This window comes from Eucyclogobius newberryi, unplaced genomic scaffold (genome assembly GCF_026437365.1).
Source record: "Eucyclogobius newberryi isolate DKJ021-1_F unplaced genomic scaffold, fEucNew1.0.hap1 SCAF_10, whole genome shotgun sequence".
NCBI lineage: Eukaryota > Metazoa > Chordata > Actinopteri > Gobiiformes > Gobiidae > Eucyclogobius > Eucyclogobius newberryi.
Window position 1 is genome coordinate 23,277,298 of NW_027315724.1, and position 17,838 is coordinate 23,295,135.

At 40.9% G+C, this 17,838-nt stretch overlaps 1 protein-coding gene across 2 annotated transcripts; it reads left to right on the forward strand.

Moving 5' to 3' along the window:
• Positions 1 to 223: 223 nt before the first annotated feature.
• ppp1r37 (protein phosphatase 1, regulatory subunit 37) lies at positions 224 to 16,570 on the forward strand. Of its 2 annotated transcripts, XM_072463668.1 has the most exons (13): positions 293 to 1,848; positions 6,872 to 6,969; positions 9,487 to 9,532; positions 9,608 to 9,708; positions 10,268 to 10,387; positions 10,746 to 10,896; positions 10,966 to 11,121; positions 11,229 to 11,341; positions 11,807 to 11,948; positions 12,023 to 12,189; positions 13,510 to 14,854; positions 14,933 to 15,018; positions 15,358 to 16,570. In XM_072463668.1, the coding sequence occupies exons 1-12, from the start codon at positions 1,116 to 1,118 to the stop codon at positions 15,007 to 15,009; spliced, it is 3,249 nt and encodes a 1,082-aa protein (XP_072319769.1). In that variant the 5' UTR covers positions 293 to 1,115; the 3' UTR covers positions 15,010 to 15,018; positions 15,358 to 16,570. The 2 variants fall into 2 exon arrangements, with proteins under 2 accessions (XP_072319776.1, XP_072319769.1); XM_072463675.1 differs by lacking the exon at positions 15,358 to 16,570 and having other exon boundaries at positions 224 to 1,848; positions 14,933 to 15,019.
• The last annotated feature ends 1,268 nt before the right edge of the window (positions 16,571 to 17,838 follow it).

The window sequence follows — 17,838 nt, forward strand, 5'->3', positions numbered from 1 at the left end:
AATTATTTTTATTATAGAAATACATTTTAATGATAGGTATAACTTGTAAGTTATGCGTTCAACTGATTTAAAATATTTCTGTTAATTAAGAGGTATTTCTGGCTTTTCTGTTCCACGACTACGCAGCGCCGCGTCTGCTGTGCGTGACTCCGTGGGTAACGACGTGATGACGTAAGACGTGTGAACAACAAACAGTTGTTGGACTTCCACAAGCTGCTAGCGAAGGGAAATGGACAAAAACAGGTCCGACATACTTTTTCTGAATCGGTAGAAACCTTCGTGAGCTGTAGCGCGTGGATTGCCTTCCTGTGGGGACTTGGCCGGGTGCAGTGGACAGGTGTGGGAACAGTACGCATCTACCGCGGCTGTTAGCCTTGGAAACATGCTCATATGTGGAGAGTGACGCCTGTTTTTTTCCCTCGCTCCCGCCGCTCCGAGGCTGTGATGCACGACAGAGGCTGAACAAGAGCTTCAGCTGGACATCTTTGTTTCCCTCTGAAGAATGGACTTGAAAGCTGGTGTAGGACGAGGACCGGGCAAAGGGCATGTGACCGTCTGCAGGCCTGGATTTGGTTGGAAACGACTTTAGCTCGCTAGCATCGGCTCGCTCATTTCATGCAGATGAATCGGTTTGTGTCTAGCCGTAAGCTCACGTCGCTAGCGTAATGGAGGTGCCCAAAGCTACCTGCACTTTGTAAATGAACTTCCCTGGGCTCATACATTATTGTGGAGATGTTATGACAGTCAAGCAATCATTTGTGGTTCACATCTGGAGCAAATTGGTAGTGTTTGATTAACTTCTACAATTAGGGGAGAGAAAAAAACATTGACCAAAAACTTGTAACGTGCCTTTGTACTTTCTGTTTTAAGTTTTATCTTTTGGCTCAGTATTGCTGATCTATAAATGTGAGCCATTTCCCACTGTTTCATAATGTGTTGGACGATATTTGCTGATGTTTTGATTAAAGTCGAATTGTAAGGAGCTGAATGCCTGCACATCAGTGACAGAGGCAGACGATAAGGCCCTCAGGTCCTGTTAGTTCTTAGTTACTGTTTAACCCAATTTGCTGCCTGTCTGGCACAGTCAAACAAACCTTTTTACTGGAAATGAAACTATGAATATCGAAGAGCAGTGTCTAGATGTGTGCAATATTAAGACAAAAGCAAATGACCAAGATAATGACAACACTAGCAATCATTCAGAAGGGGTCATGCCCTGCATTTCAGAACTGATGATGGACATTAGTGGTGATAAACAAACTATCGTTCCAACTGATACCACCAAACTCTACCCAATGCCTCAGCTTACGGACAACCTCCAGGCTACGGAGGAGGACAATTACAAGGATCCAGATGGACAAGAAATAGATGAGGTCAATGGAAATAGTAAAAGCAATACACAAAATACACCTATGGTAGAAAATCCCTCTGATATATCAAATGAGGAGCCACCGATGGACAGTGGTGGAGGGACAGTAATAAAGGAAGAGAAGGAAAATGAGTTAATATCGGGGGAAAGCCGTGATGGGGACATGGACATTGGTTTGGATCTTAGTCTGAATGAAAGTGGTGTTTTGGAGGCTGAATCGTCAGACGTGACACCGTCTAATATTGCCTTGGAATCAGAGCTCTCTCCACTGGACAACCCATCTTTGAGCACGACCGAAAGTTTACCAGACGAGGACCAAAACGGGGGCACGGCACTGCCCACCACAGAGCAGACCAAGGAGTCACCTGCTGTCGACGAAGCAGAAGACAAACTCAAAACCAGTGGTAAAAGAGTGACATTTCCTTTAGACGAGGACATCGTGTCTGGAGCTGTGGAGCCAAAAGACCCCTGGAGACACGGTAACCACTTTTCTCACTGTTTTCTATGAAGAGCCCCATATAACGTTGTGCCTGTCGGAACACGCTTCACTTCAACACCCACAGCTAAGATAATGTGATTGGCCGTCACGCTCTAATGTACAATATGCCCAATGCAGCTGTGTGACTTTCACCACTCCTTGGGGTGTGCCTTCTTCACAGTGGCTACCTGTTTGTTAAGTCAACAGACGGCTCTACAATGCAAAGTGGCACCACAATATAGTGCCAGTTGTTATTATTTATTCATTATAATGGTTTCAATCATCTTCAACAGCAAACATACAATATTTTAGTTGTATAAATTAGGTGAAACTGTGTCGAAACTATAACACGGTACAGAAATACTGCAGGGTTTTGGTACTTCCTTAATTTTTTTTTTTTTTTTTTTCATGATCCTGATTTAATATTTAAACGATGTATAGAACAAATTGTATCTTTTGGCTGAAGTTTAAAGTGTATATCACATGTTATTAGACCATACATTTCAGTAAAATGTATTTACCATGATTTTATTTAAGGATTTACCAAAAGAATTGTCTGGGAAGAAGTTTATAATTGTACTTCCTGGTTGGACATGAGCAGCAGCATGTGACATTGATATAGGTTATTCCACTACTGCTACCTAGCAACCATACTGTAAATTACAAGGACCAAAATGTAAAAAAAGTTGTGATTTCACAAGCAATAAAACCTACTAGTAATTTTTTTATTTAGTTAAATGAATGTTTAAGCTATTTAAATTGGATCAGTTATGTTGCTTCACTGAGGGATTCTGTTTTTCATTTAAAAAAAAAATCTTGACAAACTGTAACTTGATAATATTTAGCACAGACTCTGCCCCCAAACAAATTGTGATAATCATTAGATGCTTGTCGTATGCACTTTAAATATCACACAAAATATGAATGGACCGTATTAATATGCCTGCTATACCACTGTTCAGAAAATTACACCGCAAGATACTGTTCTTTTATTTTTTTTTCAATTGCATTTATTATAAAACATATACTTGACATTCTTATTTTGGATAACTCCAAAACAAAAATTGCAATGATATTCATGTTCCATTTTGGCAATAAGTATGGATCATTCCGTGATAAACAATACCAGTTAACTGTGTTATTAACTGTGTTAATTGACAAAAAGATGGGCTTGTCCAGGGCATGCACCTTAGGAAACAGTGGTAGCTTTATTTTAGCTTTTCAACTGCTTATCTTCATGGACATCAGAATCAGAAAAGGTTTATTTCCATTACTAATGAAAATAATTCACAAACATAGGAACTTGCTTTGGTGATTCAGTGCAACATAAAAAAATGAACAATGATAAAACAACTTGTACAAACTCAAAAAGAAAAACAATATAAATCTGCTATAGGATCAAAATAAAATAGGCTTCTCAGATAGCAAAGGACGTTGTAGTCTCTGTTTGTCCCTGGCTGTGGCTCCAGCGTACCAGACGGTGATGGAGGAGGTGAGGATGGTCTCAATGATCTGCGCTGACAGCTTGGACATGCAATTACTTTGTCTGGAATGTTCTACAGTATGGCATTAAGTTTATCTTGCATGTATTCAATTACAGGCATTTTGCTGAAAATATCCTTGAAATACATAAATTCTTATTCTAAGTTGGCTCTCCTCTCCACAGATCACTCCAGTAGACCTTTTTATAGCATTTCCATGGAGTTACTCTTCTGTGCAACAAAGCAATTAATTGTCAGTACTTGTTTAATAATGAAGGATATAATTGCTGCTTAATTGCCCTATTCTTATATTGAATATCATAGTTACAGCATTTTCCTTCTATGGAAATGCACAGTGGCACAAACACATTCTTTATCTGTGCATCAAGTGTCTCATCTGCCCTCTAATGCCATCAGCATTTAGCCGCTGTATTATACAGTTTATGAAAAGGTCAGAAGTTACTTTAAAATGTGCAATAGAATACCTTTTTAGAGACCTCTAGCAGAGGTGAGTATTTTCATGGATAAAAATGAGCCAAGCTTCAGGCAGCAGAAGGCTCTAAGGAACAATAGGAGGCAACTGAGGTGTTGTATTTCCATTTCCAGCCACTCTCATTTCATAATGCTCAACGTTGTCCAGTTGATTTTTGAGGTACCTGCCATTGGCACACACTGTTGTAAGTAACACTGTCCTAAGTGTTAACTAGTGGCAAATAAAATCATTGTCCTGTGAACAATAAATGGGAAGTTGTAAAGCCAAAGATAACTTTTGTAGTTATCCCATTGTCTTTGTCCCGACATGAGTGTTGGCTGTTCTGGGCACATTTACCTCACATCCAGTTATTCCTGGACTTCTCAGAGTGTGGCTTTGCTTCATAGCATTAGTCATCGTGAATGATCATTATTCATTCTAAACAGTTGTTTACCATCGCTATTACCGCTATATTACCATTGCTATTATAATGATTGATTTTCCTTGGAAACCCGGTGCTTCTGCGGACGTGTCACAGCATCCAACAAAAGCTCTCTTGGCACCAGGTTTTGTGGCTCTGCGACCCGTGACATGTTGTGTACAGTGGCTCCGGACCAAGTTACACACTGATAAGTCTAGCCTCAGAGAATGGACAGAAGCCATTTTGCTAAAGCAGGGCTCCAACTGTAAAATAATATATGATGGTTTTCATCTTGTATGTATTGAATCAAGTGCAAAATGATTAGATGGTATACTTCAGAGTTACTGTGGCCGTTGTGTTTTGCTACATGTCGCTGATGAACAGAGCCCAGTCCTTCTCTGACAGTCAGCTGTCCTGTGTGAATGACGCCGCTGTCACTGTCCAAAACACTACAGTGTGAACAGGGCCTGTGGTATTTTAGGCTCTGGCACTTGCATGTCAAATAGGAGTTGGCTGCATTTGCATGTCATATCTCCAGATTGTCTGCCCCCACATTGAGGGGTCTGCATAAGACCAAGCTATAGATTTAATTTCAGTAACATCTCTATGGGTCTTAATTTTTCCATTCATTGCAATATATTGCGTGTGTAAATTATAAATTGTATTTGGGGGGGGAGGAAATGACGTCATTTTCTGGAGTGGATCCAGGACTCTGCCAGACAAGACTGCCACAAAATAAATTTGATTAATGAAGTGACAAAACTGTTAGATTTGTGCAATTCTACAAGCTATAAACCCCCTGGTACTATTGACTATTTTGTATGAACTAATAACTCTTCTCAGTAAGATGTCAAAGTAAGTGTTTGTAATTAGTTTGAACTTGTTCAGACCATTCTGCTTCCTCCACTCCCTTATCACGGCCCTTTTACCTACCACCTTTTGCTCCTCCCATTGTACATGTGCGAGCAGCAGCAGGCTGGGCAATGAAACAAAAGAGCGCACGCAAAGCTCTGCAGCAGAACATGTCCCAGCTCTATATCGAGGCTCAGGCACTTTTAACTACAATAAACTGCAATAAACTGGCTTTTACTATATTCATGTACAGTAATGTGGCTGTTCCTGAGTCACTGGTCTTTCTCCTTCTCCTCTTAAGCTTTCCTTTTAAATGAATCACCTATTTACACATCCTAATCTTGTGTACGGTCCCGTCTTAAACCCCCCGCCCCCCAAACCTCACCTTCCCTCAGGAAATGTTTACAAACTTGCGCCACAGTAACGCTGTACAATAACACTTTCCAAAGACATTGTGTCCAAATGAACACACTGTACTGACCCATCCACCAGGCCGGCCCAAATATTGGAATCGCACACAGCAAGAGTTTATTCCCACGTTTGCCTCTTTATAGTCCAATGAGTCTGCGACGTGGTATAGATAACATATAGGTATGATCATAAGTTTAGATAGAACCTAGATCACATTTGATCTTTTAGAAGTGGAGAAGCCAGACACTGAACCTCATTTCATCTCAAACTGAACCTCTTTCAGATGAAGTGATGATGTTTCATTAGTGCATATGAGTTTTCTGTACGTTCACTTATCTCAATATCAATGTTCAGGCAATAATTTACTGATCCATCATCGCACGGAAAAGAGATCATTCACCTCAAAGTGCCACCCAAATAAATATTTAGCTTTTTCACACAATACAGAGTTTCTATGGTGTAAAATCCCAAACTAATAGTCATCTAATACTTTTGAGAGATTTGCCACTTGGACTGTGAGTTACATATTTTGATGCACATTGTATTATATTCAACCTACTTTATACCACTACTACAATAACCCAAAAGCAGGACAATTACACTTTAATAAAAATAACATCAGAAGGAAAGTAGTTGGTATTATAAATGAGTTCAAGTTAATTATTCGATCCTCTACAGCTCAAATGTGCAGTACAAGAAACTCAACACATTAACACAATAATTATTGAGCCCAAAAAAATATTCTTCCAACTTTCATTTATTGAGAGGCAAGTTAATATAGTGACAAGCCTATTTGCCACGCTCCCTTTTAGTCAACGAAGTTCTGCACGAAATTATACGTTATACACCGTTAGGATGATTACACTTTAAACCACTTAGTGGTCAGGTCTTTTATTAGCTTTTATTATAACTGAGACAACAATTGCAACATTTTTTTTATATTTTCTCCACCTTGAGAACCCAAAATGTTCAGAATGTTTCACTAGCTGATGTCTGAGGTGGTGTTGACTTGTTCTGGTCATTTTCGTGTTCAGTGGTCTTTAAACTGCTCTACTCCACTTTGACCTGTTGCTTCTAGATTATTGAGTTTTAAAACATGAAATAAAAAAAGCTGTTAATTGGACCGCTGTGTATCACTATTGAGAAAAGCGTTTGTTAAGCTGAATATCTTGTACCTAACTTTATGTCTCACAAAGTCTCTGAGCTGAAAGTGTCCAGTCATCTGACAGAAGTTAGGCCCTGCAGCTCTGGGATGGTAAAGACACAACACACTCTTTTAGTGAACTCCAAGAAAGTTCCTACGGGTCACGTCACATTATGGATGAAAACGATAAACGAAAGCTTCAATGACTTCACAAAATTCACTTCCCTGTTCTGTGTTTTGCAGCTCAAAATGTGACCGTGGAAGAGATCCTTTCTGCGTACAAACTGGCCTGTCAGAAACTCAATTGTAAACCTCTGCCAAAAGTGCTCAAACAGATTCAGGTAATTCACCTCAACAATTCTGTGCGTTATTCAAGGTAATATTTGTGTTCTGGCTGCTTTGTCTTCTATTACTGCTCTCAACTGAAATGTACAAAATACTAAATGTATAAGACACAATGATGATACTAAAGCATGTTCTAGTCACTTGTAGCTCCGGGACCCTTATAACCTCATATAAAATGTTTTTTGTTGTTGCATAAACTCTAAAGGGATCTTTTCTTGTCGTGTGGATATTTCTGTCTTATTGTGCTTTCAGCCAGTTAGCCAGAATAGTCATGTGCTCAGTAATCCCTCTGTGAGCACTGCCTCAAATATCACACAGACTTGGCTGTGTTATGATACTGCTCTTTTGTAGTCTTCCCGCAAGATGCATTTGGTGGTTTGTGTGCATGTGGTAATGAACTGCTTTATTAACCGCTTTAATCCCACTTTCTTGCTCTGACAAATTTGGCTTGCATCTGAATGAGAATAAGTACTAGTAGGAAATAAACCCACCATCAGCTTAAAGACCATGGGTGAAGTTCACTTGTCGATGTGTGAAAACTGCTGCACGGCCAGTCCCCATGTTCAGAGCATTTAAACTCATCGGCTTAAAGTATTTTTTTCTTTCGAGGCCTCGACTTAATTACTACGATCCATTGTTCACAAAATGAAAGCTGGAGCAATATTTTTTTGGGCTCCATATCATATTATCAGCAGAATAAGAGTTACTGTAGTTGCAGCCCTAGTTTAAATGTAATAGTTTATTTCTATAACAATATATCACACTTCAAAATCTGTTCCCATGACAGGCCTATCACTGACACATCCAGTCATTTCTGCTTAGTCATTTGCTGTAACCGCCACGTACAAGTAAGTCGTAGCAAATGGCTGGAAGCTGAGGGCGACTAGGCACGCTGCGTTTCCAGTTTTTCTAAATGCTTTCTTTATGAGCCCCCCTCCACTGTACAAGTGGTGCCTCCCCAGCCCCCGGCACGCAGGTTATGCATTGGCTGGCCACTTGTTTGGTTGTGTTTATGAGACTGGCTCTTTAGCAGCTGTGTGTTGAATGCTCCTTTGCACTGACTCCTCTGGGAGTCTTGAAGCCTGGAACTTTGGAAAAACTGTATCACTCCTTCAGCTCCCTGAGCCGCTGGCGCTGGTCTTCTGGGAGGACATGGCACCTGCTCTATACGGGCATTTATGTCACTTCACTAGGTCTCCTGAAGGGTTTGGTTTACATATTATAATGAGCGTATTGGTACAAATCACATCTTCTTAATTCATTGAGTTAAATTGTGAGCAAAGATTGATCAGAACTCTTGGTTTAGGCTGGTGAAGTCATGGAGGGAAATGTCAGAGCCTCACGGTAAATACACAGTGGCACGAGACTAAAGGTCAAAGGGTTTACTGTGAATGGACCAGACAGAAACCCAGCGACACGTTTGGCCTTTCCTAGTGACTGGGCTGTTTTCATATCTAGAATAATACTATAGATAATCCCACCTGCATCTGATTTATTTTAAATTACAACACTTATAAGCTTCTGTAAAGGGTATAATTGTCAATATTTGAATTCTCTATATAATGTCCTTTTTGCTTTTGTATATGTATTGGTCCCTTGTCAAAAAACAATACCAGAAGTAGTGTTTTGTTTGATTTATGCACATTTATGCATTCCAGTGTATTTAATCTATCTGTTGGGAACTCCAAATGTTTGTCTTTCACCTTGACGCCATCTGGTGGTAATCCAGGAAAAAAATACAATGTACATTGTACAATTCTTCGAGCAGGGGTGTCCAAACATATCTGGAGCAGAGGGCCACAGACAACATGACAATGAAGGGATGAGCCTCCACAGGTTTAATACAGGCTTGGAAGATAAATATTAGGCCTACATCACAACAAAATGGTTGTTATTTTGGTTCTGATTGCAGAATTTTTAACATTTCACAGCAAAAAGTACTACTTTTGGCCCCTGGCTTGTGAAAGTGAATACATTTGGAAGAAAAAGCTTTTGCACACTTCCTGATTTCAGAATGTTTCGCACATTCCTCACCCCTAAATATTTTCATCAAACTAATTTCAACAACAAAGACCAAACAAGCAAACAGAGAATGCAAATTATTGAAATTACTGTTTTATTTGTTAAAAGCTGCCCCCAAAATTGCAATTACTATTTTGAGAGTAAGATATAGATTCACATTTTTTAAACTGCATTTTATGATTACTTGTGTTGTCTTTGTAAAATATTCAAATTAGTTTGTCAAATCGTTGTATCCCTCGTTCGTCCAGGAGCGTTCCAACAGATCGAGTTGTTGTCATCTGAACTATTCAGTCTCAATCTGTGGCTCTAGTCTGAGAACTCTGATCTTTATTCTACTCTGAGCTGCGTAGGAGAAGTTTGACAATCTGAATCATTTACGTATGATTAATGTGCGAAAATTCAGAAACCATGAAGGGTGCAAATACTTACTGTGTGTTCTAAAGTATTTGAATAATGTATATCGCTGACTCCCTTACTTTTGGTTTCTGCAGGAACTAAACGACCTGACACAGCGGAATGAATGCTTGGATCTAAAAGGTGAGGGGTAAAACAGTCCAACTATGTACTGAAATTAAAAGAATGTATTGACTTTCTGTGTGTGTTCGTTACTAGGCGAGAAGCTGGACTACAAATCCTGTGAAGCTCTCGAGGAAATCTTAAAGCGGGTCCAGTTTAAAGTGATAGACCTTGAACAGACAAACCTGGATGAAGACGTAAGAAAAATACTATGTCTTTTATTCGGCCCAAAGTACCAGACTGCATCGGATGAATACGTACTGCCTTTTTATTACACTGTAGTGCTTTTTTCCGTTGAACTCCTCTTGTGTAAACACATTTAGGAATGTCTGTATTCAGGCAGAAAGATACTGCTATTTGCTGGCCCTCACAGTATCTCTCAGTACTACGCATGTACAAGTCTAAAATCTGGTTCTATTGAGAAGGCAGTTACTCGATGTGGTTGAATTGATACAAAACTTGCACAACTGTTTTGGTTTTGTTTGCATGAGTTTCTGTGACGTAAATGAAGCTGCAATTCAACAATGATACAACGATTTCAAACTGTTCAATAGTCCATATAAGGCAAGGTAGACTGTAAGATTTCACGTTCTTTACCTTTTTATTACTCCGATAAAGTCAACAATTAAAAATCCACATTTTATTTGGTTTGAAAAGTCAACTTCAAACCTCATCCACAATATATTTAGTCCACCCTGGTATTCAAATGTATTGGCCTTTCTCCTCAGCCTTATTTCTGTTCATCTTAATTTTTAGGGTGCATCCGCTTTGTTTGATATGATTGAGTACTACGAGTCCGCCACACACCTTAACATCTCCTTCAACAAGCACATTGGCACACGGGGATGGCAGGCTGCCGCTCACATGATGAGAAAGGTAAGGATTGATTAAGCGGACATATTATAACTTGAAGAGCTTTAACCATGCTATAGTTGTTCTTCTCACAGTTGTATTCAGATCGAGTCGTGCGTATTTTAGTAATTGTTTTCACCCTGCAAATGTAGCATTCAGCAGCTTCATGTAGTCAATTTGTCATTAAATCATCTGCTTGCTATAAGTGCGACCACCGGGGGACTTGTTACTTTTTTATCGAGTCTTATTGGACCAGTATTGCCATTTAAAATGTCCAAAATATAAAAATGATCCATGAGCGTCATAGAGTACAGCTATATTGCAGACAAAAGCATTATAAATTCTGGATTCCACTTACTCGTTCACTGTGCTTCTCTTTCAGACGAGCTCTCTGCAGTATCTGGACGCCCGTAACACGCCTCTCCTGGACCACTCTGCTCCCTTTGTTGCCAGAGCGCTTCGGATCAGCGGCAGCCTGGCTGTGCTCCACCTGGAGAATGCAGGGTTATCGGGCAGGCCACTAATGTTACTTGGTAAGAGGAAAACTAGAATGGGTTGTTTTTGGGTAGCTTTGGTGCTTACGACCTACTCTTCACTCTTAGCTACGGCTTTGAAGATGAACATGAATCTGCGTGAGCTTTACCTGGCTGACAACAAGCTCAACGGCCTCCAGGACTCGGCTCAACTGGGAAACCTGCTGAAGTTTAACTACAATATTCAGATCCTGGACTTGCGCAATAACCATATCCTTGACTCTGGTGAGCAGCTCTGTCATTTTGTTTAATGTTGTATGTCTTGCATGTCGGTACAGTTTTAATCCTGTTTTGGATTCTGTGTGTCCAACAATGTTTTTGTCTTGTGACAGGTCTGGCCTATATTTGTGAAGGACTGAAAGAGCAAAGGAAAGGCCTTGTCACTTTAGTGCTATGGAACAACCAGCTTACCCACAATGGCATGGGTTACCTCGCTGCTGCACTGGTGCGCCACAGACCTGAAGCATTTCTCACACATTTGTTTTTAGATGGGATGATTGGTTTCCCCCCAACATTTAGTAGACTTTATCTTAGAAACATTTCCGTTTCCTCAAAGTACACAGCCCTATTAATGTAAGTGACTTGACAGCTGAGTTATACTGCTCTGCCGAGGGCAATATACTGACAAGATTCAGGCTTGTAATTACAGTGAATTAAACATTACATCTTCTATTTTAGAATCAAATGGTGGCTTTGCTTTTAGGCCATAAAGTTGTGCAATTCCAATATTTTTATCTTATAAATCTTGAACTTTGTACTCTACGGAATTGATTACAATAGCTATTAAGGTTGTTGATAAGTCACTCAAAGGCGTTGTCATTTAAACATTCTTGTATAAATGTCATTGTGAGTTTTAGATTCATACAAAAGTGTTAAGGCTTAAAACTTAGCACATCTCTTTTGTTTCCAGCCATGCACACAGAGCCTGGAGACTCTGAACCTGGGCCATAACTCCGTGAGTAATGAAGGCATCCACAAACTGAAAGACGGACTGATCGCCAACCGCTCCGTGCTCAGACTGGGCCTGGCTTCTACCAAGTTGTCTTGTGAAGGTACAAGCGTGCGTCTTTTTACTTTCTACTGTTCACTCTATTTTTGGCAAACTTTTTTTCATCTTTTATTTCAGGTGCGGTAGCTATAGCGGAGTTCATTGCAGAAAGTCCTCGGCTGCTGCGTCTGGACCTTCGGGAGAATGAGATTAAAACCGGAGGACTCATGGCTCTGTCTCTCGCTCTAAAAGTCAACACCTCTCTGCTGCGCCTGGACCTGGACCGAGAGCCCAAAAAAGAAACGGTGAGAGAAAGGGAATTAGTCGGTTTAACTCCAGACATACCCACTGTAATGTTTTACAGAGCACATTTGACATATTGAATGATCGATAGAAGAATGATAGCATAAGTAACAGCCAAACTACTTTGAGAATGCCCAATGTCAGAAGCTCAGCAGGGCTCACACTGCCCGCGGTGCCGCTCCAACATTCCATTGGATTAAAAGTACAAGAGAGACTCGAACCACACGCTGTGCAGTGTGGTGGTGCTCAGGATTCTTTCTGTTGGTTTGGAATTTTCGATGGACGCCAAAGCCCACTGCAGCCTTCTTCCTAAATCAATAAATAGATCACGCAATTGTCCGATTAAAGCTGGTGACCTCACCAATTTGTCAATCCACGATCTCTGAACCTAATCAGGGATGGGCCTGGTTAGTACTTTGATGGGAGACCGCTTAAAGGCCAGGTGTAACGGGGGGTGGTGGGCTTATTGTTGCTATGTCATTGGACAAGACACTTCACCCTCCAGTTTCCATATGTACTGCTGTATGAATGAGTGTATTTTTGCATGCAGGCAGAACAATGGTGCGTGTTTACAGCATGTATATCATGTACCTTCATTAACATGCACTGTCCTGACCAAATAAACATAAATGAATAAGAGCACCACAGAGCTTCAGTCCTAATGTGAGCCATCCACTGCGAGAACACCACACCCACACTGCAGCAAGTTGGATGGGTGACCGCTGGCATCAACAGGTGCCACAGGGGGGCAGCAGTGGCTCTAGAGCAAACTGTTGTTGTGTCCTTGGGCAAAACACTTACACACCACATTCATGTAAGGTGGGTTGAGTGAGTAATAAGTGAGTGCCGATGTCACAGATTTGTAGTCTTTCTTCTGTCAGTCTGCTTCTGGGCAGCTATGGCTACAATAGTAGCTTAAAAATAGAAAAAACTCCCACATTCAAACTGGAACAGAAGAGGAGGACAGCTCGTCAAACTGAAAGAACACCACTCTCGTGCACAGTCTTCCTTGCAGAGAAGCTGGATGTAAATACTACAATTTACAATTGCATTACTGTTGTAGGTGCGCTTATAATGGCACCCTGTGGCAGAACTAGCCACGCCCTATTTAAGATGGCTTCTCTTCTACATATAAACCTGTTGAAGGCCACGGGCTGAAACATTGCAATGTAAATAAAACTGGTGCTGCAAGGAAGGCAGTTTGGATTGAATGAATGTGTGGATTGAATGAAGAATGCAATTGAAAGTGCTTTGAGTGTCATGACAAATGTGCCGTATAAACCTAGTTAATACGACATGTGTTTTATGTTTGTTTACAATAGGTAAAAAGCTTCATTGAAACGCAGCGTGCTCTGCTGACAGAGATCCAGAATGGATGCAAAAGAAACTTTATTCTGGCTAAAGAGAAAGAGGAGAATGAGCAGAAAATGAGGCTATCTGCCAGTATGGCTGAGATTGCCACTGAAGATGGCACTGGAGTAGAAGAAGAGGAGGGTCAGAGTTCAGCGGACCAAGGTGAAGGACCAAAGAAAGAAGAACAAGAAGAGAAACCAGAAAGTGGAGCAGTGGCAGGCAGCCAATCAGATGAGAGCACTGATCCGCCTGCAGTTGTGGACTCAGACTCAGATACTGAGGATGAGGAGGAGGTGGTGGTGGTCTGTAAAACTCCCTCTGCCCCAGCCATAAATGACCCTCCTCCTCCTGCCCCACCTGCCCCTCCTCCTGCTGCCCCTCCTCCCGCCCCTCCTCCTGCCCCTCCTGCTACAGAGGGCCAGAGCAGCATCTGCAACATCACCATCACCGAGGCTGCAGTGCCCACCGGCACCCCACCTTCTCCAGGCCGCTGCATTTCAGTGTCCAGTCCAGGTCGAGGACATAAGATCTTCATGGTTACTCGAGTAGAGAGTCCTCCTGAGCAACAGCAAGCGCAAGCGCAAGCTACCAGCAAGAGGGAAAACCTCTCAAAGACATCTGTTAACACTGACACAACTTCAATCACAGAAAACATGAGAACTTCTGCTTTGAACTCGGAGCAGAGTCCAGAAGCAACACTAAATGCGCCGCAAACCAACACACTGAAGGAGTTGTTAATTCAACCAGCAGAGGACACAACAACAGGCACTTTAAACACTAGAGATTTAGAACCAAGCGCACAGGGGACAGATTCCCCACCAGAGCACACTTTACCTCAATCACTGACCAAGGACACAGCACAGAGCACTAAAAGCCCCCAATCTGACCCCCCCTGTGAGTTGGATAGTGACGTTGGTAGTCTTCTAGAGGACAAAGAGAAGCATGAGCTACAACAGCCAGTCACAGAGACGTTACCAGAGATGGAGCAGCCAGATGACAGTCAACTAATGACTGCTCATGAATCCAGTGCAACGGTAGCAAGTCAAAACCCGGAAATGCAAAGAGTGGAACTGGAAGCTGAACAGAGCAATGAAGAGCAGGTGCCAGCGACAGAAATGCAGGAGTCTAACCTACAACCAGAGGAAGCTGACGACGGCTCAGCCGAAAGCTCTGCAGACGAGTGTTTCAGTGAGGCTCTGACCGGAGAAGAAGAGGACATTTCTGCCGTTCTGCCCAACGGTCTGAAGACGGAGTTCTCCCTCCATTTACTGGACTCGGACAGCCCCAAACCTGGCAGCTGTGTCATGGAGCACGGTGAGTTGAGGTCAGAACACACGAGTCCATCTGTTTGTACTCAAAGCGCTAAAGTGGTTATTTGATGTCATTGTGCAGTGAGTGTCAGCTGTGGACAGGACTTGGAGGAGCTGCTACTAGAAGCCAGTTTAGACACAGGAAAAGATGCACCGTGAGCTTTTAAGGTAAGACAAATATCCTTTTTATACCGAAGTTCCTCCCACAAAAGTTACTGTTCGCAATTAATGAATGTATGTCATTTAAATGGAAATGTATAGTGTAATGTTTTCAACTATCACTGCTAAAGTTTTCAGTTGTATGATCGATATATGAATTCAAGAACTAAATAACAAATAATTGCTCCACTCAATTTCACGGCATATCTTAATGTAATTCATAACTGGAAAGAAGGGGCAGATTAGTTTCGATAGTAGTTTTGTGTATCTGTGAACATTTAATAGAGATATTCACTGAAATACCTTCACCTTTTCCCATCTAACAACTCCTTTACTTTGTGACCACAGGGACGATAAGGATGAAAGAGAACAATGCTGTAACCGCACCGTGACTGGTTCCTCTCAAATGTTTCTGACCTTTTTCTGAATAAAACTTTCTACAATAAGGGACTGAAGTCAAGAAATGACAAACTGCTTGACTGACTCAAGCAAAGTGTAAACTACAGCTACAACGGAAACACTTAAACACTGGAGACAAAAGAAGAGGGCAGAGAAGAGTTCAAAAACTGACAATAAAAGCATCTGCATCGATAAAGAGCAGCCATCAAGACGCAAGTGGACAAAACACTAACCAAAGACAGTCTGCACACTACCACTTGCTCTTATGGAACATTTTAACTGTCATCGACTTAACATAGCCGAACGCTTGACTCAGAGTGGGCCTGTCGGCTTTAAACAGGACTAAATCTGTTTTTAGATCTGTCCGTTTAGACATCCACATTTCCATCTGTCTCCCTTCCGTTGGACCTCCACCAGAGTAAACGGGTTTTGTGTTTTGCTCACTTCATCCCCCTCAGGAATTAATGTCCCAAGCCTCCTAGCGGCTGACGTCTCATGTTGATTTGCCTGGAAAGTTAGTACAATACCGATGTTTAAACCGCTATAGAAATTCATAAAGAAACTGGTTTTTGATATTTACAATTTAATCTTTGCTGTCTTGATCTTGTGGTTTCCTCCTCCGGCCGTCGTTGTTGTTGGCATTATATAGAGAAAACGTCTTGATCCTTGTTGTCCTTGCTCTGGTCATCCATTGGTCCTATTTTTGTTACAACTCGATCTGTTGCCTTCAAAACACCGCAAATGTACTTTTTGTTCGGTTACTTTAAAATAATCATTTATTTTTTATTTATTTAACTTTACCTTACTTTAGACCTTTTCTTTCCTTTTTCTTGGGGTGAGGGTTGGACAGAAAAGTTGTTATTGAATGGTTAATTGTTGATTGCATTGGGGTGCAGGTACCAAAATAAAGTCAATTTTTTGTAATAGAAACTCGTACAGGTGGCCACAAGGGGGTGCTGCCGTGAGAGCGCCCTGTTTTACTGTACCTGAAATCAACCTCGTTGTGCTGCCACCCCCCCACTCTTTGCAATGCTTTAATTTTTAGATTTTCTTTTTTTTTTTTTTAAATAATAATTTGATAAATTAATTGAAATGTGCTGGTAATCACAAAGAAATGTATGGCAAATTTCTTCCTCCAATAAATGCATGTAATGACTAATAATGTGACTAGATCTTTATTGAGTTTTGGAGAACGTTGGCACCAGTTTTTCAATGGCTCAGTTGTCGAGGGTCATCTACTGCTTTGTTCTTCAATTCCAGCTATGACTTGTGTTTTGTCCTAGGGCAGGAAATGTTACTCTCCTTAATTTCCCGTGTCCATTGCGCAGTGCGTCATATTGTCATAAAATCTGTATAGGACAGATTATAGGACAAAAATCAGATCCCTGTGATGATGAGCAATATGATTTAAAAATGAGAAATCAGTTAAAATGGGATAAAGTTAGGAAAGTAGAGTCAATTGTCCCCAGATAACATGGGAACACAACATGTATTTTTGTGAGTATGTGCACGATGGGAGCGTTGTTTACAGGTGACGTTCACATCATTCTAGACTTCATAATTTAATGGTGTGTAACTGTATGGGAGATTCACTGTTACTGAAGTAAAATCTTAAAACTAGCTGTAAATCCACAAATCTTCAGCCTTGTTATAATTTGTTGGCCATCGAGTCCAGACTTGCTATATTCATTGTATGTCCTTTTAACTGAAAACAATGAACAATGCGGACTATAACTGAACAATGCTTCCACTTTTCAAAATTAGCTGAGCGCATGTTCCCATACCAGTACTTTTCACTCTGAATACAGATATGAGGGACCAGAGGGAAGGCCCATGAAGCATATTTTATACCTGTGGCATTTTGACATTTTAATATGCCGTACGTATATCATTTCTGCCAATACCCATGTTTTAATAACCTACCATAAGATTAATTTTGTATTGAATAAATGTACCCCATTCTTAGCAAGAGTTGATATTTGTGAGTGAAGTGACCATGCCCGTCCAAATTGAAATTAGGATGCCGTCCTCAAATAAATCACCAATCATTGATGTTGTTGCCGGAGCATTTCTATTCCACATTATGATCCCCCATTATGTGTTCAAGACAGCTTTTATTCACACTCGCATTATAACAGCACATCTCTGCACAGTTGGCTTGTTAATGGGCTTTCTGGTGTTTGAAAGGGGTTGGTGATATGTCATGACATTGGGGGATATTTGACAATTCAAAAATATATATTTTAATTTGTTATGCAAGTTGGACTGAGCTTTGTTTGGGAGAATCTGACACAACAAAAAACTGATTTAGTTGAGAAACTGGTGAGCTGATGTGTGCTGTTTATCAAGTCCTATTCAAATAACATTACAGTCCAAAAACATGTTTGTCACTCACTGAAATGTAAAATGGTCTATGGACATATTCATCAC